Genomic DNA, 24,278 nt, shown 5'->3' with positions numbered 1-24,278 from the left:
TCTCCTCCCCCCCCCTCCCGTGCGTTGTCTCCTGTGCTTTTATTTTCCTGCAGATCTGCTACAGTAAGGCGAGCCAAACGCGTCTTGGGCTGGCACAGTGTCCAGAGGCTGAGCCTCGCGTGAGGGGGGGCAGGGAGGAGGAGGGGGGCAGTGTGGGCTGGTGATAGATCAGCTGCGCTGATCTGCCGTTCCTCCTCCTCCACCTCCTCCCTGTTTCCCCTCGCGCTGGCGCTTGCGCACACGCAGCCCGGCTCAGTCCGGCGCCTCGAGGGTTAAGCCCTGCCATTTTAGCGCCACTGACAGATCAGGCCATTAGGGCGTTACCTAACAAAATGGAAGTCCTTAACCCTGCGTCTGCCGCTGACTCCACCTGGATTCCCCCCCTAGCGACGCGACGGCAACGAGTGCGTGCCCAGGAAGTGGAGCCAGCCCCCAGCGCACGCGGCACAAAGGAATGTTCTCTCACACACACACACAGACACACACACACACACACAGACACACACACGCACGCACACAAGAACACTCACACACACACACACACACACACACACACAGACACACACACAGACACACACACACACACAAGAACACTCACACACACACACACACACACACAGGAACACTCACACACACACACACGCAGACAAGAATACACACACACACAAGAACACACACACACAGGAACACGCACACAGAAAGACACACACAGCAACACACACACACAGACACACAGGAACAGAAACACAAACATTCACTCACTCTCACTCACACACACACACACAATCTCTGCATCTCCATGGAACACTGAAAACAACTTGTGCTGTACAGACACCACACACACACACACACACACACACACACAAACCAACTCACACACAAGCATGCTGTAACATGCACGCTAAATTAATGACCAGCGGTCTGTCATTCTTGGGCTGCAATTAGGAAATCAGAGATACAAATATGCTTTGTATAGAGATACGCTTATCACAGCAGCATCAGATCCAGCGTGAGCAGCAGCTGATGAAAGTTAATCATCATACACATCTTATCTGCTTTCATTTTTTAAACGCCTTTATGTTCCTCGAAACAGAGAGGGTAGACTGGCACACGTTCCAAATGATCCTGTCTGCGAACTGTGTGCACTAATTGGCTGACGGCTTCATTCAGTTTTAACCAATTAGTCTGAGGGTCAGATCTGCTGGCAGGGCTCTACAGTGCACCTACTTTAGGAGCATTTGCTCCTGAAAACCAACGGTGCTAACTGGAAAAATTATTTAGGAGCGCATTTCAGTAATCGGGAAGTATTACTGAGCTCCTACATTTTTCAACTTAGGACCATGTGTGCTCCTTGGAAAACATGTTAGTGCTTTTTTAGTGGCTAACCTCTCTGCGCCTCTAGGGTCAGAACCCAGATTCCCAACAGCAGGCTGTGAGAGGGTCTAAACCGCTGGCAGCACTGCCCTCAGTCACAGCCATCAGGAAGCAGCAAGAGAGTCACCGCATCCGATTCACAAAGACTCGGATTGAGGGGAATTTACAGGTAAACCAAGGAAAACAAAAACAGATTCTACCGTGCTGGATTCGACTGGACTCCCAACGGAGGCAAAGAGGGGCAAATAATCCCCGAAACATTTCAAGGAGCTGCTGAACCAATCGAATCTGATCGAATCGGAGAGGCCCTACTGACGTGGGGACTTCTGATTTAACACACGGTTAAGTTCTCATGGGCAATTATCCTCACACATGCCTGCTGCGGCTAAATGGCAAACCATCATTTACCATAAAAAATAAGACAAAAAAAACAATGTAAGCAATATAAGCAGAGTGATAGGTCTCCAATAGGAAGCTCCATAAAGAACAGTTTATTCAAACGATGTATTTTTCCCCTGAGCAGCGTGTGCTCCAGTGTTCCTTGTTTTGGGCCAGTCCCCGTGAAGTGTCCAGGCAAGGAGCTTTCCAGACCTCTTTAATTCGGCAGGCTTGAAGCGCGCTGGGCTTCTTCTTCATCGCAACACCTCCGAACGTTGCCGTGCAAACCCCCCCATCTTCACGCCTCACTTGTAGGAGCCATTATCTCACATTACAGACTCCATGACCCACACACAAGCGCTTCCACACAATCAAATATTTATTATTTGCTAGAGGAACAGCAGGGGGGTCCCCCGTACTCCCGCCGTTTCTGTTCCACCCCACTGCTCTCTCGCACACCTTCGAAAACGAGGAGCGTTCCCCCATGGATTGCATAATGTGGAACAATAGGTCCCCGAGCACGGAGTCCAGAGACACGCGCAGCCGTGATCCAAGCACGGGGGGATCCGCGTCGCACGGGGATCCAACTATTTAAACTGAGCTGGTTTTAGCTTTCGGGTTAAACCAATAGGCCTGAAGCGAGCCAGCAAGACAGCGAGCGAGCAATGTTTGTAGGTTCAAAAATCTAATGACGCGTCATCATAACCGACCCAAACAATCTTTACGTGGGAAACTCATGGCAATTCATTTCTTAGCCATGGATTTAAAAAGTTTCTGTGAACTAATTCAGACAACTTTAGGGGTAAGGCGAAAAGGACAAAAACTGAATAATAATGAGAGTAACCCAAACAGACTGTTCCAGTTGACCACACAGAGTAGGCCTTCCGTAAAACCAGGGTATGACTAAAAATAATATGCATTACAGCTGATGGCATTTCTCATGGTTGGTATCTAAAGAATTTTAAAACCTCTCACTTAATTGGATAGACCATTTTAAATCAAAACAACTCAAAGGGGAAAAGTGCATGCACATACACATGCACACACTCTCAAAGAGAAACAAAAGTAAGATTACTGTATCATATTACAGTTCATGGAATTACCCTGAGGCAGGAAATGATCATGAGAAGCCTTCACAGAGAAATGCATCTAAACTGGGCCTTCACAGAGAATGCATGTAAAGTGGCCTTCACAGAGAAATACACGTAAAGTGGGCCTTCACAGAGAAATACACGTAAAGTGGGCCTTCGCAGAGAATGCATGGGCCTTTACAGAGAAATGCATATAAAGTGGGCCTTCACAGAGAAACGAATGTAAACTGTGCCTTCGCAGAGACATGCATGCACTGTGGGCCTGCAAAAAGAAATGCATCAACACTGGGCCTTCGCAGAGAAATGCATCTAAACCGGGCCTTCGCTGCGCCTAAGACAAGGAAGCACAGGGTTCCGCAGAACAAAGAGCAGACGCTGGCGCTACATCTACCGCAGCCCGGAGAAGCAGCACGTGACCAGCGCCGATCCCCAGGAGGCCCTACCTGGAGACCTGTCCCTGGGGCCCATGGGCGTTGCCGTGGCAGTGCCTCAACAACGGACAGCTGCGAGCTGAGCTCCAGCAACACGACGCCGCCCACGCAGCGCGCGGGGCGCTCTGCTCCTCCCACACAGCCGTGACGTCACCGCCCAGATATCTGGGCCAGTTGTGACACAGGTCGGCCATTTGGCTCCGCTCCCGAACAAGTGCCTCGCTGCAGTGAGCAGGCGCAAGTGTGTGTGTGTGTGTGTGTGTGTGTGTGTGCGTGCGTGTACGTGCGTGTTTCTGTGTGTGTGTGTGTGTGCGCGCGTACGTGCGTGTTTGTGTGTGTGTGTGTGTGCGCGAGCGTACGTGCGTGTGTGTGTGTGTGTGTGTGCGCGTACGTGCGTGTGTGTGTATGTGTGTGCGTGTGTGTGTGCGTGTGTGTGTGTGTGCGCGCGTACGTGCGTGTTTGTGTGTGAGTGTGTGTGTGTGTGTGTGTGTGCGCGTACGTGCGTGTTTGTGTGTGTGTGTGTGCGCATGCTGCAGCACTGAGAGCTCCAGAGTTGCCATGTCAGCACTGGCCAGTTAAAACAGACAGTGGAAGCTATTGTTAGATAAAAGTGGGAAAATGTAATGGCAGCTTCTTCCTCAACCGCTGCTCAACCCTGAACTCCCCGCTGCCGGGTCTGCGATTGGCCAGAGCGTCTCCAACTGAGACCTGGGAACATTTTCACAAAGACACTCTCAGGGTCCTGCAAAGCCCATGCATTTCAAAAGGTTCTCAGCTAAGCCACGTTGCTGTGAAACTGCATTAATGTAGGACACGAGAAGCATGTACAAAAGACCACCACTGCTGGATTGGTTCATAAAGTGTGTGATCAGCATCGGGCAGGTAAGAGTGGAGACGGGAGGAGTGATTATATCCCAGCCCCACTGCAGGCTCCGCTTACGGAGCAGGAGGAGCTGCTGTTTACACCTGCATCACACTCCAGTGCAGGTGCAGTAAAGCCTAAGCTCATCACTTCTTTAGAATAGAGAGCAGATTCTGAGCGGGCCTTTAGCCGCCCTCACACTCGCATCTTACCACATTATGGACCAGACCGTTCCACACACAGCTCGTTTAGAAGCTAAGGGCTTGGGAAAATGTGATTTTTCACACTATTCTGATCAGCTTAATTTACTGGGAAAGTCACTGCACCAGCAGATATGAAGACTACGTGAAAAAAGGTTTCCTTTACTTTCATTTCAGTCTCACATCTTGAAAAACAGACGATGGGAATTCGATAGGATTCCGGCGCCACTCAAAATTAATTGGCCATTCCCATCACTGCAGAGACATATGGCCCGCCCAGTCAACAGGTGGCCTTTCCCTTGAGAGATAACCGGGCCAACCCCTAGTACCCCACCCCCAAGCACCCCACCAGGTCTTCTACAGAAGCCCCTGTATGGAACTCAACGCAGGCTTTTGATAACGGCAACAGTACACACGTAGGTTAAGGCGTCTTTTCACCGTCAGACTCTGAACTGCCATGTTGGGGGGAAAAATAACCTACGATATGGGACCATCTTTAAAAAAGTCAGTGTTCTAGAACTCCATTGATTTCAGTTACCAACAGTGATTGTGCATTAGAATCAGCATTAGAATGTTCAGTGACGATACCACACGTTTGTGATCACGCACCTTAAGGTGTTAAAAGAATGGACTGCAGAAATGGTGTGTTAAGTAGAGTCAGTATGAGGAGAATCCAGCAGGGTAAATGGCGCTCAGTCATGAGCTGTCATCATCTTTTCCCTCTGGGATTGGCCGGGAGGGCCCAGTCAGACAGGGACTGCGTTGAGCCCTGGTGACAAACCGTGTGACCCACACAGAGCACCAGTGTTTACCATGAACGCAGTTCGGCTATGACCTGACAAAGCGAACCCTGTGGTGAAGTCAAATGTGCGTGGACAGGAGCCACTGACGACAGACACATGCAGTTCATTTCTAACAGGTAACAGGAGAAAAGCCACGAAAGACAGATAACCAGGATCTCAGGTGACAACGCCTTTCACAGCGCAACTTTTAATAGAACTTTACAGCTCTCCCGAGTCAACACTGCACTCGCTGAGTGCCAGACACAGTCTGAGCAGCCAGAAGTTATCACCCGACAAAGTGACGGGGAGATTTACGAATCGCGCAGTTGAACAATGTTAACTACCTACTGGTGTGCTTCAAGAACACTTCTGCAGTCGCGTTAGACCCCAAGAACTTTTGCAAATGTATTTTCCAAAAATTCGACTGGAGCAGCGGCTTGCTCCGAAGAGGAAGCATGCCAATTTGCTCTGATACAAAAGGCGGTTGGCTTATAATTTGATTATCGCAGCTCAAAACCCCATAATCCACTGCAACAATCATTGGACAGCCCATGTTCTCATGATACATGCGTTTGTTTTCCGAGAAGGGATAAACACTGAATGAGCTTGTGTTCATTGTACTGAGCAGTTCTGCCTCATTTACTCTTCCTGTTATTCTGGTTTCTGGGTGGACATCGCAGAGGTCGTGGCCTTTACGCCAGAACATGAATAACACAAGTAGGAAATGTCACAGTTACAACTGAAGCCTAGTTGTTTTAAAAACAAAAAACCTACTCGGGTACAAACATGTCAATCTGCGTGATCACACTACAGCTACAGGAAAGGGGAGTTTAACTCATAGGATGCAGAAACATTATGGACAGAGTGACCGTGATGTCACCCATTGACTTTCCTGGGGTTTGCGAAAAGCGCTTGAAACTGTGGAAGTACAGTTTTGTCCCGTCATGTACAAACTGGAGCCAGAGAGTGAGCAGCTTCAAAAACACACTCTGCTCCCTTTAACACTTCATTCACTCACTCATTCAATCGTACTTAAACCTAAGACTGTGACAGGGCCACACAGTGCTAGGTTCCTTACAAGGGTCACAACCCATATTCATGCAGGCCAGAGGACATGTAGCCATGGAACCATCTTAGTAGCATTTTATGAGTAGGCCCGTAAAGGCAAATGGTTGGCTTTCTGAATGAATTAAAATTTTAAATATCTCTTCAGGATGCACCTTACAGAGAGAGAGAGAGGGAGGGAGAGAGGGGGAGAGAGAGAGAAGATGTTGCAAGATTTTGCAATATGAAGGATTTCGTTTCTTCCTTCTAGGAGTGTACATCGCCTTTTCCTGACTGACTGAATGTTAAGGCCAGTCAGCTTCACAGGGGCAATGAAAGCATCTGCTCACGGTGGGTCTGTAAGGAATGCCCTCAGCTGCGGAATAACTGCCTGAGAAGCAGCAATGTGCAGTGAACGCTTCTCCACGACGGGTTCAAAGATGTAGCACAACATGAAGAGCATAACGCAATCTAAGGGGGTAAACAAGGTATATTTGTCCCCTCCTGCCCCAGGGGTGTTTTATGTCTGCAAAGCGCTTAAGATGTTGCATGAGTGGGACCCCCGGGACCATCGCGACGTTACGATTACGCACAGAGTTTCCGCCCGAGAGATCTGCCTGCCCGGGGCCGCGATGGCGGGGCAGCTCTGGGGGAGCCTGACCAGGGCAGCAGATCTGGCTCTCACGGGGCAGCGATGACGGGGCATCTCTGCGTGGGGCCTCGCGGTACGGGCCGGACCCGGGCAGAGCGGGGGCGCCGCACGCTCGCTCACTCGCTCGCGCCAACGCTCGGGCACGCGGCATGTCTTCCGCTCGCCTCCCCGGAGCGCCAGGAAGTCGGGCCGCCAGGTTGGGCAGCCCGCGCGGCGTCGCTGACTGGCTCTGGGAAGGCATGTGCCGCCCCGCCGCGTTTCCTGTTTACGGCACGACGCCACTGCTGCCGAGTAACCAGGGAGACGACGGCCCGGCAGACCGCTGCCAAACTCCCGGCTCCTTTTCCATCCGACCGCACTCTGCCGGACTCTGCTCACCAACAAAAAAACCATTCAGATTTTTTCAATGTTTACAATGCTCAGAATCACAAGTGTGCTGCAAGGGTTCTGATTAAAACGCTTTTGAGCAACCAACTGAGGCTAGACCAGTCTATCCCATTTAACATGGAGTTCAAACCGGAGCGTGCAATGGCAGCATGGGAGTGTGCCGCTGTGAGGGTTTTTACACATGACACCTCATCACCATGTAGATGCCATTATCTGCGCTTCTTCTGTCATCCAGCGCTAGCCATTGCTTCCCGCGTGATGCACAACAGACACCGGAACCTTTAAGTTCTCCACTTCATTACTGCACTTAAAACTTGAAATCCTTTGACCAGTAAAACAGTCATTCAGTAACCCAGGAAGTCCTCTGTTCTCAAAAAAAAAAAAAGAAAAAGAAAAAAAAAAAACAGGTTTGACCTGTTGGCTTTTAAATAACCGCCTCATCACCAACCGAAGCCGGCGCTCCATTAATAACAGACCATCCCCCCATAAAACTGATTCACCGCCGAAAATGAAAAATCTAAGTCCCGATTGAGCACAGCTCAATAGTTTTACGAGTCCAATAAAGCAAGGTGTGATAGCGTGCGACTTCTCACTGACAGTCATAACGAAAGTAAAAAGAAAACCAGTAAAGGCTCCTTGCCCTGCCCCCAAGATCCACTGCAACACTGTTAACAGGGAGCTGAGCCCATGAAAATCTAACGCTAGGATTCCACTGACCTCAAATCATACAAGTTTACCTGGTATGTTTTCCCCAATGTTCTGCTAACGTTAACACTTCCAACTTGTCCAGGAGTCCAACACCCAGCCAGCCAAGTATACTACATTAATGAAGGTGATTATCATTAATTACCTTCACACCAGTAAATAAACAGCCAACATTTATGCAAGCACTTGAGGACTATTGATATAAAATGTACTAAATGACCAAATGTATCGGGACGCCCCTTGGTCTGGGGCTGCTGTTTATGGTTTAGGCCAGGCCCCATAGGGCACCGCTTGTCACACGTGGTCTTCACCGTTCGATCTGCCTCTCTGCGGCATCGCGGGCTCGGAGGGCATCCGCTGTGCCATGACGACCACGGTATGGCACCCCAAACAGGGCCCTTTGGCCAGGTCCAGGACAACACCGATATGGCGTCCCACTCTTGTTGTTTACACGCGTTTGCACACACGTCCCAGGAGGCACTGCAAATGGAATCTCCAGCCAAGCACACTTCAGAGCAAACAATGCAGTCAACACAGTTTGCTAGTGATGGGAGAATGAGGCACCACAACAACAAAAATGGGTAAGCCTAACATATGCTACCAGCAATTTGATCACTTGAACCAATCAAACCAAATTAATTCACAAAAAAGTCTGACCGGTTCAAACAAGTCAAAGACATACCGCTGTTTGTAGCTCCACCCATTTTTGATGTCACAATACCTCCTTTACTCAACATTATTATTTGCCACCTCTGTTAGGAAATCCACAGGTCCAACCACAAAAAAAAAAGATTTTTACCAGTGAGGGGACCTTCACAGTCTGTACATAACTGAACTCTATGGTACCTCCAAAGGCTCAGAGAAAACCCAGTTGAGCACACCTCTATGGTACCTCCCAAGGCTCAGTCCAAATCCAGCTGAGGACACACTGCAGTCACCTGGAGGACTCCAGAGAGTGCCTGACATAAGCATATTCATTCAATTCAAACAAACTTCTAGGGACGATAACAGCAGTTGGCACATGATGTTGAAATCATCAGGAACATGACTGTGTTCATTATCTCAAAAGTCTCTCTGCTGGAATCCACATTAGGCCTCGGCAGTCCATGAACACCCAAAAAAAAACATTACATTTCAAAAAACGTTTCACACATTCCTGAAGATTATTTTCCCTAAACATCAAACATTAAGTATAATAGCAATGCTCTCCATAACTGACCGTTCGGTAAACATGCATTCAAGGCTATGTAATCTGAAAAGTCATTCACATTGTTACAGTTAACCACCTTTGACCCTTATAGAACAAAAAAATTAAAAAAACACACCGACAGACCAAAAGATTCAATAAGCTTGCATTTCTACATTTTAACTCGTAACAAAACAACTTGGACGTACAGCAGAAGACCCAGACAACATTTTAAATAAGACTAACACCCACCATTTCAGAGGACAGCAGTACTAGTGGGCCCCCTTAGGACCATCAAAATATTTTAAACCACCAACAGAAGTTCCTCCTAATGGTTTGGCCTATGTAGAATTTTCAGAAAACACAACAGCAACTACTGTGCTTCTTCTATGGGTCATATCCAGATGACACTAGGAGACTGACACAAGGTGTACCCTCAGACTTTTTAAAGGCACTTTAGACACACAGTTAGATGTCAGAGGACATTACTGTGGTGGCTTAGCAAATGTCCATGTGACATTTCATGCCACAAAGAAACCCCACGCCATTATTCACAGGAACAATTGGGTGTTCATTCCAGAAGCACGTATGCTAAGACTAGAAACCTTCTCATTGTATTTCCATGATTTTCTTCCTCCGATTTCAAAAAGTAGAAAGGTTGTCAAAACGACTATATAGCTGCTCAAACAGGAGGATTCATTTGACATTCATTAGAAACAGTGTAAAGAAAATGAACTTCGGCGCGATCTGAATTATGTTGCGGAAATTTCCTTTATTTCCTCATTTTCTGATCTGCCAATGTGTTTACATCAATGTTCTACCAAATACAGATCAGGGAAACAGCTTGAAAGAGAAAGATTTTGTGCCATTAACATTGATTAATTCATTGCATTTGTTTATTTTCTTCAACTTCATCTGATCTATTATTCTGTTATTCATATTTAAATGACCTCCGAATTTTTAAACACTCAACAATTCAGGAGTGTTTAGTGCTTGGGATATGCCAGGGGGTCATGAATTTAAATCCAGAGCAAAACACAGAACTGCCCTTACTGCAGTAACGTAGCCTGTCCAATCCTAGCACAGTATTATTCAGTTGACATTGTCAGTGTGCTAAATTTACCAATAAAAAAATTGATTTTAAAGGAGTACCATGGTGGTTGAACGTGACACTTCCCAGTTGTCTTCAGGCAACAACAAAACAAATGTGCATAATTTTTTTATTCTTCATTTCAATGTACTTTAAAACGTATTTTTCTAAGCCTAAATTTCCCACTATAAAAATTCACCCGAACCGTCTGGGCGTGGTAATGAGAACTGTCAGTTAGCTATGATTGACAGACCGTTCCCCGTTACCATAGCTACCCCTATGATACGCGCTCTCTTTGGGAGACTGAATTTTCACAAGCTAGCTAGCTTAGTAGTATATCAAGTATCGATAGATAGCTAAGGTAAGGACGTTGACTTGTATCCAGTTACAATTTTTGCTACTAGCTAGCCATGTTAAGATAAAAGCACAACTATAACGTCCTCATAAAAGCGAACTAGCAAGCTAACGTTATCGATAACATTGCCTTATGAAAGCAAACCTCCTAGCTAGCTAACGTTAGCTAGCTAGCTAAATGAATATAACCAGAAATAATCTAAAGGAACTCTAATTTAAGTGAACCTAACGTTAGTCAAATATTTGCATTGTCTGAACAGCAGGACAGTGTGTCCTGTCAGATTTCTTTACGGGGCGTGGAAATAGGAGTGGTTACTGTATTCGTGACGTAGAAAAATGACAACTTTCTCAACCGGTTGAAAATGGGACGATGAATTTAAAACGCATATTTCTCCAAAAATACAGAACGGACATATTTAATACTTTGCTCATTGTGTTTCTTCAATGCCTCTTGTGCAAATAGCACATAAAACAGAGAAAGTGTGAAAATCACCATGGTACTCCTTTAAAACTTTGGATTAGACACTGCTGTTCTACCAGAATAAAGCGCTTTAAAGAAATAACTTTACAGAATGTGGGAGGAGTATAATTCAGGATGTATGAAGCTACACAGAAAAATCAATTCAGTATAATCATGGGGGGGGGGGGTACAAATTAACACCTGAGATTACTGATCCAATTTTAAATTTGACACAGACCACATCTTTAGTGCACAGGTCTGGAGACAGACTGGAATGCCTACTAATTTCATGCACACATTTTGCCATTTAAAACAATAAAATATTTATAAAACCAATAAATAAAAATGTTTCAGTCCACCAGCAGAGCTCCTCACCATGAAACACAACTGACTTCACTGGGGGTAGGATGAGCTTCTCCAGGTTTCTACAGCACAAGTGCCCGCATGGTTCCAGGTGATAGGTCCTAGCGCTCTTGTAGCATGCGTAGAGGCCAGCATTGTGGAACAATGAGACAGGCTCAAACAGGTGAGTTTTGAAGGCGTACACATGCTGTAGCTATAGAGCATCTTGCCTGGGAGCAGGTGGCACAGCAATGAAAAAAAGAGCACAGTACAATTAACAGGAGAAAATGGTGGGGGACAGGGGAGGGGGTAACCAGTCACACGCGTGTTTAAATGCAACGGTAAGTCCTGAGATACTTCAGGTTCTGGCGCATTACGGCAACTGCTAACGAGATCATCAGGGGTCACAATCGGATTTCTCCAGAATATGACGGTGTGGTGTGTCATGCTCAATGAGCCCACTTTTGAAAGAGGCTGACAAGAGCCAATGCAAAAACCGCTACTCCAACTTTGCAACTGATGTTTCATCATTCAGTTCCAGGAAGCTATTCCGAATCAATATTTTCCAGAAGCAATATTTCCTTACCACAGTCATCACTGTAAACTGCACCCACAGTTCTTCTTTTTTTTCACCTGAACACACACACACACACACACACACACACACACACACAGCAGCAAGCCTTCCTCCTAGAAGCCATTTGTCACGGCACAAACACTTCCCTCTCACATGCAGAACAACGTTTCTATGGCGATGGAATGGGTCAAATCCCAAAATCACAAATGCAAGACCAAACTGTACAGATTCAAAGGGAGATATGAACCGATATCTTCACATCTGAAGACTCAGGTATCAGCCATAAACCCCAATCGCTACTCTCTCACTGAAAGAGACCCCTGCCAGGCAGCACTTGTGCTGATATCAGCCCTGTATCTGATCACATCACTGCAGCCCTGGTAACCTGTGCATCCAACAGAGAGGGATAGATTCCATGCTCCAGAAACTAAACTGACGATCCACAAAGGACTTCAGCAGATCGAAACAATAAGCATTTCTTCTTCTGTATTCTTGGTTTTCAAGTGGTCCTCGTATGCAAGATAGAAAACCACTAAGTATCCAGCCTACATACAACAGCCAAAATCTCACATCAAAAGACTTAAGGTCAGACAGCACAAAGGACAAATACCAAGATAATGCTGCTGTTAAAATCTTAAAATGCAAGGAGCAAACAAGTCACGCAGGCACTGAATATGAATTTGCACCACTGAAATATCCAGTATTAATTACCAGTTCAATACGCATGGGTTACTTTGCAGTACCACATACTATAGGCCTACTACTTAATACACTGGCATGTATCTGGGTGTCAGTTTGTCAGGCTGAAGAGTTCTGTTAATCACACCAACAACAGGTGGTTGAATTGCTGTTTATGTTCTGAGATTTAAACTATTTTAAGACTGACAAACATTAGACTGTGTAAATTAGTGTGTGTTTAGGGATGCCAAGTGTTAGTGTTCTCAGAGCATTGACTGTAAAAATCGGGTTATCTGAGGTAAAACAGAAGAAAAAAACCTAAACCAAGGACTCTCATATTGGAGTGTATTTTTTTCCTGACATTACATTTCAACCTGCATTTCCTAACATTTTACTGTTGCTTTATGTGATTTATATAACCAGAACTGTACGGGTGTAAATAATGCATGTCAATGCCTTGGTTTCATATTACTACAAATTATGCAAATTACTTATTTAAAGCTTACTTGACGACTGCTTTCAAAACAAATCGTTCATACTGATCATCTCTCATCGCACCGAGAAGTCTGTATAAAGCATTCCAAAACTTGCCGGCACTCTAAACTGGAAATTCAGCCCTATATCAGCTTTTGAGTCGGTGTGTCATGACGTGTGCCCGAGTGTAAGTGTGTACACCTTTAAGATGAGGAGGAAGAGAATGGCTGCGTGCCGAATCGAGAGCAAAGCAAGTAGGAAGAGTATGGGGACTTTTATTCTGACACATACAGACACACGCTGGCTGCCAGTCGGGTTAAGTGCCACGACTGGGGGCTCAAACCAAGGCACACAAATACCGTCCACCATTACGCCACTATCGAAACCCCTTTTCCAGCAACCAAATTCCAATAACCACACAACCCCCCCCCCCTCCCCTCTTCCAAAATAAAAAGTCTGTGAGGCAAAACTGGTCGAGAAAGCCGGCTGTGTAACTACTATTGGCTACAGAATTTAGCATATGTATTACATTTTTAAATTGCACTGGGACACATAAAAACGGCAACTTTTCAATTTGCAACAACAACCTGGCAGTCTGACTTGGGGGACTGATGGTCGCTCGTTAGCCATCAGCAGGGACAGAGCTAGCAAGCTACTTTACGGTGGAAACAAATAAGCAGAATTTTAAAACTAACTTTTACATGAACCGATACTAAGAATTCTTGATGGATACACATCGTGAATTCGGGCCACTCTTTAAAGATCTAACGTTCAGACTACCTGGATTGACCCAAAACGGACAACGACCAAGCTCTTGTTGAGTCCTAGCCTAGCTTGCTAACTCCCAGAGACACTTGCCTCGCCAAAGCAGCTATTTAGCCAGACACACTTGGGTTCGCCGTTTATTCACCCGCAATTAATAAATACATTAATAAAACATTACAATAGTTGTAGACTCATAAAATGCAGCAGTTTATGAATCAAGTAATGTAACGAGTTGCGTTCTGTGACTTTTAAAGCATCCACCGTTTCAAGTTACACGGATTCTGCCGACTTTTTTCGCCCAGTCGTTTGTTTTCAGCATTCGAGGTGTATTAGCTAACCTAGCTAATTAGCCAGCAGGCAAGTAACAAACCATTACCTTGCACTCACCACAGATGGCTAGCCAGCTAGCTAGGAGGAAAACTTCCCTCGGCTTAATTTAATTCAGACCAAAAATCATTTTAGTCCTCCAAAACTTTATGCAAATCTCAACTTACGGAGTAGAGGTGGCGCGGCACCGTATTTCTTTGCGTCTTCCTAGCGGTCTGGGTAACTATTTACCCCCGTAATTCGGCGTAAAAAAAAATCCTGGGGATACCCTTTTACTAACCCTCCCCGTTGCTTCTCCGGTTGCCAAATAATGCGCTTCTCACACATGGAGCTGCGGCGTCACCGCATTGGGCATGCGCATTTTTGGCACACCAGGGGGGACCGAGTACACAACTACTGACCATCGCCAAGGAGCGAAAAGCCCATACTTTGCTCGATTTCTTTTCATCACGACAATGCCCAGCGCTTGCTGCAAGGTCCCCCCATTCAAACATAGTCCGGCCAAAGAGTGGGGGAGGGTCTAAAAACAACTGTCACTCAGCCCACCCTATCCTAACAATTCTTCAGTAGCGGCAATAGACAAAGCAACATCACGTACATGTTTGTCCTGGTTCAATTAATGTAGTAAATGAAAATAGTAACCGAGCTCTGGTTCAGTAATCCACTAAAGACTTGTTATTGGCTTTTAAGTGCTAGACTTGAGAAGGAAGCTCATTTTTAGGCATATTAAGACTAATTCAAAGTAATATATTAATTTAATTCCCTAATATTTTTACAATGACCAGAGTATAAAACAAATTGCTTCACAATCCAGGCCCTGAAAGTGCAGCTCTTGTGTCAGTGAAACATAGCAGGTTGATGTAATATATAATGCAGTGCTCCAACAGCTGTAAATTACTTCTATGAAGTGGGCCCCACAAAGTACAGCATGTCCTCTTTTCGGTTCTGCCACTTCTGCTCAAAACCACATAGGGGCAGTGCACAGATTGATGCAGAATTAACCTGAGGTCAACCTGATCTGATTAGCTCAGCAGTCAGGCTTAAGAGTAACCTTCCCCTGATTGCATTAAAGCAGGTCCAGCAGGCAAAGGATGAATCCTTTCTGCCTGACACAACTGGCCCATGAAGACTACGGAGGACGTGAAAGTGCCTTTTCCCTGTGCAGAATGCTGGTACCTCACATAATATAGAATACATGGTGGAATCTATTTTCTATAGAGTCCTTCAAGTCCTATAATTTAAAAAAAAAATGTATTTGAATCTCAGAAAACATAACATTCAAAAATGAGTTTTATTTTACAGACAGAAAAGTTAGAGAGCCTTCTGTTAACTTTTTTTTTTCAGAAAAAAACAAAACAACTTCACATACTGACAACGCTCATCTGGATGACAAAACACTGTCATGTCTAAATTATAACATGGGTGTCTGTGGAAGGATTAACACAGTCGTTCTCAAGTTTGGTCCTGGCCTCTGGGGGACCCCTGTCCATACTGGTTTTTGTTCCAACCACAATTGCAATCCCGCAATTTTAACAAGCTCTTAATTTTTCTTAATTATGCTTTTCCTCTTTTGGGGGATTATTTTCCCTCTAAAGCTACATTATGTCAGAAATAACTATGCATGCCATGAAGAAGAAATTAATAAATTCATTTCCAGACATTAAATCTCCGACACGGAACCTTCCTGCTTTGATAGGCCTTTTTTTAACGTTAGCCTATATCAGTGTTTCCCACACATTGACTTCATTTTGAGCGGGCTGCCCTGTCAGCAGTTTCTAGTTCACCGCAATGCAAATGCGGTTCAAAATGAAAACGCATATGTGCCACTTTAAAGTACCATGAAATTATAGGTTTTCAAGAAAATTGTCTGTAGCTTTCCGATTTGTTATTTTGTCCACAAAATGCAACTTTGTGTCATAATGAATCCATCCAGGAGATTGTTGTTGCTGTTGATAGTTTGGATCTGAACACATGGTTATGGTGTTCACTGGACCGCCCCGCCCCCCCCCCCAGACTGCTTTACATTCCACGCAATTTAACAGCTAGTTCACACCAAACACGCAACGGGACGAGCTGCAACTGGAGACCCATCAAACCATAAGGTTCACAACATTCTAAAGCTGACGGCCTGAGACGTTGCTTACCGTTACCATGGCCACGGCCACGATTCTTTGCACTTCCTTGTTTAGTTACTCTCTTGTTGAATGCAAAACTCATCTGGCAAATATCTAGGTCAATATACCCAAAATGGGGAAAAGTAGTAGTGATAACGTGATTATTGCTGTAGCAGCAGTACTGCTAATAAAAGCAAGGCTTCTTAAGAGATGGACCATCCTTTCCTTGGAGGCAGCCGTGGGTGATTCAGCGCCTGCTACATGGAACATAGGCACAGTTGTGCAAGGACCTGGATTAACCATCGTATCTAAATTTCCCCCGTCTTTTCCATGAGCAGTATGCACTCCGAAGTGCTGGTGCCACAGTTGATTAGGGACAAGACTACTCGTATACCACCGGCACTTTAATTACCACAGTGATTTTTAAAAAATGTTGTAGCCAGTGCAAACATCAACACCCCCTGCACGCACACCTCACCATACCCCCCTCCCCCCTGTCCACACCACCGCCCACTAATACACATTTCCTGGCCTATATGTTTCATGAAAATGATAATCCCAAAAAGAGTCCATCATAGGTAAAGAAGAAGATTGTATTTTCTCTCTGACCTATACATTTCCCTCTTCAAATTACTGATAATATCCATCAGCTTAAACGTACTGGAACAATATACTGAGCTACAGCAAGCAGTTCCACTCCCCCAGAAACCATCACGAAAGGCCCAGAAGTTGATCTGAGTTGGAGATAACAGGCTATGTCCTTTGTATGAACTAGCAGGGCACAGTTCTGATGTGGGAACAGGGGGGTAGATCACGCCTGTCAGCATTCATCTGTTTCCCAAGGCCATGAAAGGTACAAAGTTTATTAAGACAATTACTTTACATTACAGCGGTTAGCCTACGCTCTTATCCAGAGTGACATGCCCGGATTGCATTTAACATACGATCCATGCATACGGGCTAGGCACCATGCATAGGGGTAAAAGATGGAAATTTAGCCTACAACCTCAGAGTTACAAACCCAGTTCCTCAATATATTGGCCTGCCTCAGTACAGATACTGAGGTACTACCTTCAAAAGCCCCCCAGCAGTGAGAACTTACCCATCAGAACGTGGAACAGCCAACCCCTGGACAAAACAGAGATCAGGTTTACTGCAGAATTTTTAACCCTTTACTGCACAGACCAGGACAAAGACTTTTTCACACAAATAATAATCAGACACTTAAAAATGAAAAATAAATTAAAAATATAAATACTAACCAATCCTTCTTCTCCCCATATCTGTATCGATCTTAAGAGAGATCAAAGCTTTACAAAACGTATAGGCCACCGCAGGTCCAAGAAGGTAAGTAGTAGTAGGTCTCTCGGAAGAATCTGAGATGTCGATGAATCAAATGGTTTAATCTGGCATCAAAGCTTTACCAAATCCTTCTGATTTTTTTTCTAGATAAAATCCAAAGCTTACAAATGTCAGACAATAAATAAGCAAAACAGGAAATAACCCAAAAAAACTAAGCGGTCCTTGTGTTTTGCCCCTAAATTCTGAAAGAACTAAGCCTTAGCCCATAGTATATACTGGTATATCATGATAGTCACAGTTTCTGTCTCCTCTACTAGAGACAATGGCCAACACGAAAAATGCAACGGCCTCAACTTAATCCCCATTAAAGTACAGTAACAATGCAGGAAGTGCACCTCCCTGTCACACTCAGCTGGGCTCACTATTTGGCAGGAAGTGACTCCCTTCACCACTGCCTCAATGCCAGCACCTAGTACCTCAATCATCAATACCTAGCATAACAGTTTTTAGTTATTAAGACACATAGTCTCATTCAACACATCCTCACAAAATGATGCTGAATTTGTGTATGCAGGTTCCTTGGAAGAACAGTGTTTTATTTTGTAATAGCCCAATGCAAACTTGTGGAGTGCATATCTAATCAGAGGAACGTCTGTGCTACTGCTCAGTAGCTTGGAAGTAAAGACAGTCATGTGACCATGCCTGCAGGACTAGCCTCCATGCTGGCATTCATCACTGCTGTAATTCATGATCAAACACAGCTCAAACACTACGCTGGATTAGAATTTAAATCTGCTCTCTCACTTTATCTTACAAATAAGTGCAAAATGCTTCCACTAAATAATCTCTTATCTCAATGAATACACAGGCAGAACTCCATATAAGATTAAAAAAAGAAATAACCATGCATTAACAGCTTTGCACCTTAAAGGTAAAATAATGCCATGTGTACTGCATGTTAAGTGTGAATGCCCACATTTTCTACAACGCTGTATCAAAAAAATCAGGCATAATGCGTTTGAATGGAATCATTCTCAGAGTATCGCACAGGAGTGCAAAGCACAACATTCAAGCTCCACAAGGTAGTTTTAAATTGTGTTCCCAATGACCTCGGTCAGCCGTAGTTGTGTTTGCTAGATAGGGTTAAACAGAATGATTGTGTTTTAGATTTCTTCGACAAGGACTACAGCTGATGCCAGAGACATCTCAGCAAATCACTGAGATTAGCCGTCCACATCCACCAATAACACCCCTGCTGTCAAAACAGGTGTTTGGAATGCAGAGGAAGAAATTAACCATCCAGTGCGTTCCTTTCCACAGCATCAGCGATACAAGTGCTTTCCACAAACTATACACTGTCCACTTGTGCAATTTCACTACAAAAGTAAAACATGTTTTTATTATTAGGCCTATACATTATGCCACAAACTTACACTGAAAACAGAATGGAAGGTTCCCATTTCTTAGTAAGATAACTATTCCACTCTCCATAGTCTAAAGTTCAAGATACTGTAACTGTTAAGGTAGCTGGCCCTGATTCTAATCAGGACACAAAAGTACAGCTATTCAAGGCTGGACATAGGATCAAACAGGGAGGGCAGTATTCAATCAGCACAATATTCTCTGTCTTACTGCGCAATACTGATTCCTTTGGTTAATAAGGTACTGACTCTCAGTCTCCACCAGCTGCAACAGTCATGCTGTCCTATAGTGCAATAACTGCGCACTTCGTCTGGTAGACTAAAAATCACTGGTTACCCAAAATTTTGAGGACACACGTGGTCCTGTGCGCTATCTTGCCATCCTCAGTGAACAATTTATTTAAAAAAAACGCATACTCAGATACAGCATATTAGCCCAATCAATGAGAGAAAACGTGGTTATGTCAATAAGATATGAATTAATTAAAGTTAACAAGCGAGCCAGCCTGCTACTTGTGCAAGAACTATGGAATTGCTGTTTAATTACTAAAAAAGTTGGCTGTCATGATGCAGCTCATAGTTGGATAAATAGCAAGTATAACATATATTTGCCAGCTACATGAAGATATTACATAAGCTGGTGACTGCTGATTAGTGTAAACCTTCCAAATGGTTGTGAATGTGGAGAAATTACTCACCATCGAGCTAGTTGCCAATTATCATTACGCAATAGTTCTTTTAAACAGTATTTTCATCCCCACTTTACTGAGAGGCAAACATGCTGTAGTCTGTAGATACAAAAAATGTATATTTTCCTGGAAACACATCTGCCCTCTCCTGGTTCTCTCAAGCTGTCACTTTTCAATTATGTTTTTCCATGTGCAAAACTTACAAGTACAAATCAAAGTTGGCAGTCATTTTGTACTACTAGTCTGCTGTGCTGACTGCTTCAAATATGTCCTGTAGAAAATGGCAGCTCCCCAGATGACTGAAGTCAAGACGAACACCAGCTTACTATTGGGGCCACTTGTCACACAGGATGTTCAAAGTCAGTAAGTTCATCTACTTCACCTACTTCACATCTTCCACTTTCATGGTCAACAGAAATGTTTGTTCATTGTAGTCCAATGCCTGAAACTTGAAAAACTGGTCAGTCAAAGCACTGATACAGTAGACTTCCAGAAAACGATGGTGAGGTCACCCCAGACGTACCAGAGAAAAATCACTGTAAACTTAACGCAATACAAACGAATACAAAACATGACTGGCCAATCATTTCTATATGAGAGAAGACCCTACAAAGACATAAATGAAAATGATACTAAGGTGAAGCTCAGGAAAGATATGTTGCTATAGGTAACATACACTACATGAACAAAAGTATCTGTAAATTTCTTGATCTGGGGCTGTTGTTCATGGTTCAGGTGAGGCCCCTTAGCCCATAGTGAAGGCAAATCTTAATGTAATGACATTTTAGACCATTCTGTGCTTCCAACTTCATGGGAAAAGTTTTGGGAAGGCCCTTTCCTGTTTCAGCATGACAATGCCACCAGGCACACAGCGAGGTCTATATACAAATGGTTTTGTCGAGAACGGTGTGGAAGAACTTGACCGGCCTACACTGAGCCCTGACCTCAACCCCATCAAACAATTTTGGGTTTAATTGGAAGGCCAACTGCAAGCCAGGCCTAATGCCCAAACAGTGCCTGACCTCATAAAGGCTCCTCTGGCAGGATGGAAGCAAATCCCTGAGGCAATGTTCCAACATCTTCTATGAAGCCTTCCCAGAAGAGTGGAGGTTGTCGATGCTGGATGTCAGATGTCCACATACTTTTGGCCAAGTAGTGTATATGGGACTATCCCAACTCAAACTGATGCAGGCCCACTGACTTTCAATAGGTAACTTATAGCATCACCACCAACTCTGGATAACATCATACCAGGTAATTTGGAAGGATTATCCATTTTCTATGCAGTTTGTTTTTTGCCATACAATTTTGACAGAGAGATTAATATCAACCTTGCTTAGCTAGCTAAATAGCTAATTTAATAGCCGGGCGCCTGTTCACTGTAGTAAGGTCTGAAAATACAGGACGCTTGGCACATCGGCCACCTAAATCCAGCTACCTAGAGAACTAGTTAGCCTAGCTAAGGTTCATAGGTCTTTTTGTATGATTGGATGCACATCCCAGGAAAAAACAGTTATGCCACCTGACATCATCAGAACTCGAACAAATATGGCTATTATTAGGTCGGCAACCCCTGAGCTACACGCTATCTGTCTAGCCAGCTACGTGCTAGCTAATTCAGGTAACGTTACATCATCAAACGAATATTCAGTATCACCAGATACTCAGCATTAGGCTGCTAAACGTGAGTTTTCTGCTCAGCAACATAACTTATTTGATAGCTAGCTGACTGTTAGAGTACGGTTAAAGGCGTGTTGTATTGCCGTTTTGGCTAATAGAATAATTAACTAACGTTAGCTATCCAGCTCGCCAATCCTTTTTATCTGGCTAGTAGCTATTTGGTAGGCTACATGGGATTCTACCAGACTATCCAGTCTGTTAAACTGGTTAGCTAGCTAGCTAGTTAGTTAGTTATCCATTTAAATTAAATAACATATTTAAAGTACGTTAGCTACATAGTTAGGTTAGCAGCTAACAAGCGAATCGGGTAAGTGGACTAGTGGGTACCTAGGTATTCCAAACGAAGTCTGAAACTTGGTTGGTTCTACTGTTTAGCTACCTAGCTAACTAATTTCTAGCTGTGGCCTAATAGCTGATATGCTAATGGTAGCAGCCACCGACCGTTACACATACTCAAAAGTTAGCTATCGACAGCTATGCTGATGATAGCAAACACTGTCATAGCAAGATATGGATTATAGCCTAGTTAACGTTAACTTGATAACTTAGACTAGTTTACTTAAAGTTTAATTCAGTTTTCATAATACAAGAGACATTAGAATAACTTGTACCTTGGTGAATATGCGGTGTTTTTTCGGTAAGGACAGTGTACAGTCCGGCGTAGTCTGACTTGTGATGTTCTCTTTGCGATGTTAACTCAGCTAGAACGTTAGATAGCTATGGACGTGTCGTGGTCGAGCGATGCCACTGGACTGCCTGGGGTCAGGAACTCACCGGGAGTTTCAGCGATCCCCAAGCAAGATTAATTTAAGAGGCCAGAACCGCCCGGGATAACTAATACGTTAAACTGAAGCATGTTTCCAAACAAAAAAACATTATTAAAAACAAACTTTACACTTTTTAAAGCTATATCTCAAACACAGAGAACTGTATTTTAAATAATCCCGGTATCACGGTTGCTAGGCAGATTTTAACCATGCATGTGTTTCCGTGTACAGCACCATGACTGACACCGCTAAAAACCAAGGAATGAGAGCACTACAACTATTTCCGTCCAATCATATGAAAGTAAAGCATTGTGACAGTCCACACAACTAGCCAATCATGACGCGAATTCAGACTGCGCTGTTATCAGTGGTGTAATTCAAATATCTCCAGGTTGTTCTGACCATTTAGCATAATAACTTATCGACCTATGGTTTATCCATACACATGTGCCGACGAACGGTGATGACACAGCAAAAAGTATCGTACAGATAACTTTGTTTCATGATTGTGAGTAAGATGTGAGCGACACCAACGGCGAGTAATGCGACAGGCTGTAATGATAAAGCGACATAATGGGGGATTAGCTAGGTTGGGGTGGAGTACAATGTAACAGAGTATATTGTTATATAATAACTGATATGTTAACCACCTAGAATACAGTCATAATCCCCAGGGGCAGTGGATATTAAAATTGTGTGCAAATAATGTAGATGTAAGGTTATGATGCATACATGTAAATGTGATATTCAGGAAATTAGACACAATGTATTTTGGAAGATTAAAACAGTTCATTCATGTATCATATGCCAAATATATACCGAACGACAGTTTGTTAGTTCTTTACATCTCATATTTTGATAGAATTTCTTGTCTGATGTTTAATCACTCTATTTTTCACAAGCTTGTATTGATTGTAACATTCTTACAAGGCCTTATGACTTTGCATAGTTGCCTGCAGGTTGTTCTTATATATAAATTCTACAGAAGCAAGCAAGGTCCCTCTTTTACTTTCCTGAAAGTAAACCCGAGATGGGAAAGTAAAATGTACAAGCATATACAGACAGTTTTTACAGTTTATTTTAAAATTCCAATATTTTGGGAAAAATACCAGTATTCAAAAACACAGACATTTGAATGTGGGTAAACCAGGTTTTGGTGTGCCTTTATAAGAATGCAGACAAAGGAATTGAATTGCTGCCATTGCAATATTTGCCATTTACAATGGGACAATTAAAAATACACTGTACACCTGACAACACTTAAAAACGCTTTTGTTCACCATAACAAATGTTAGTCCAACAAAGGCTGTCAGAAGTGATGAAATGATTTTAAAAAACTAAGCTTGTACACAATGACAAACTTTGCAAGAATTTATATAAACTAAACATTAAGTTTGGAAACAAAATGATTAATATAATATTAAATGTGGTATACAATTGTAAAAACTTTACAAAATCTAATAAATGATTTTTTTTTTTTTAACGATGAAGGCGGCCAAATGTGTAAATGCCCAGAAACGCAGCTGTATAAATCTCCAAGATCTGTTCAGCCATAATAAACCTGCATTGTTACACACATTACCAAAAAAAACTCTTTCAGAGAAGAATAGGAGGAAAAGGGAGAGGTCTATATTCTGAAAAAGTTTATTACGTATGTGACAGGAAAATAATCCTACCAATATTTTTAAAAACAATCTTGCTGAGCGTTAAATAATTACAAAAAAAAAACTGTCAAGCAATTTCTTCCAATCCTGCTCAACAGGGACATCTGTTGGCAGATTAAGGGACTGCACTTATGTTGACTGAAGTTTGCTTTGACTTATTGCTCCCTATTTATGTAGAAAACCATACACTTCGGGGCTCATATATGATCACTGTCATATTTTTTTGTTGTTGCAAACTTAAATGTTTTACAATCGCTCAGATAGACAAGTGTGATCCCTAATGTCGCATATAATACACTCCATGCCATGACACCCAAGCCAGTTATTTCTCAACCTTGAACAAGTTGTGATAGAAATTTAATTAACTAGTAGTTTTTGCAATGCTGTGAAGTTAAAGAAGCAATAACCTTTAAGAAATGACAAATTATTTTCATGCACCTGCAAACATATTTGCAGTCACACAAGGTATATAACACACTATA

The 24,278-nt window shown here is 43.6% G+C and overlaps 1 protein-coding gene across 1 annotated transcript in view; it reads right to left on the bottom strand.

The window, feature by feature from the left end:
- gatad2ab (GATA zinc finger domain containing 2Ab) overlaps nt 1-22,295 on the bottom strand; it is a 48,642-nt gene extending 26,347 nt beyond the window's left edge. Inside the window, 2 exon segments of the mRNA XM_035412071.1 lie at nt 17,536-20,133; nt 21,977-22,295. Of these exon segments, the coding sequence (XP_035267962.1) occupies nt 17,536-17,554 (19 nt within the window). The 5' untranslated portion in view covers nt 17,555-20,133; nt 21,977-22,295.
- Nucleotides 22,296-24,278: the final 1,983 nt, after the last annotated feature.

Source organism: Anguilla anguilla, chromosome 4 (assembly GCF_013347855.1).
Source record: "Anguilla anguilla isolate fAngAng1 chromosome 4, fAngAng1.pri, whole genome shotgun sequence".
Classification (NCBI taxonomy): Eukaryota; Metazoa; Chordata; class Actinopteri; order Anguilliformes; family Anguillidae; genus Anguilla; species Anguilla anguilla.
Note: the sequence above shows the minus strand (reverse complement) of the source record. Positions and strands in the feature narration are given on the sequence as shown.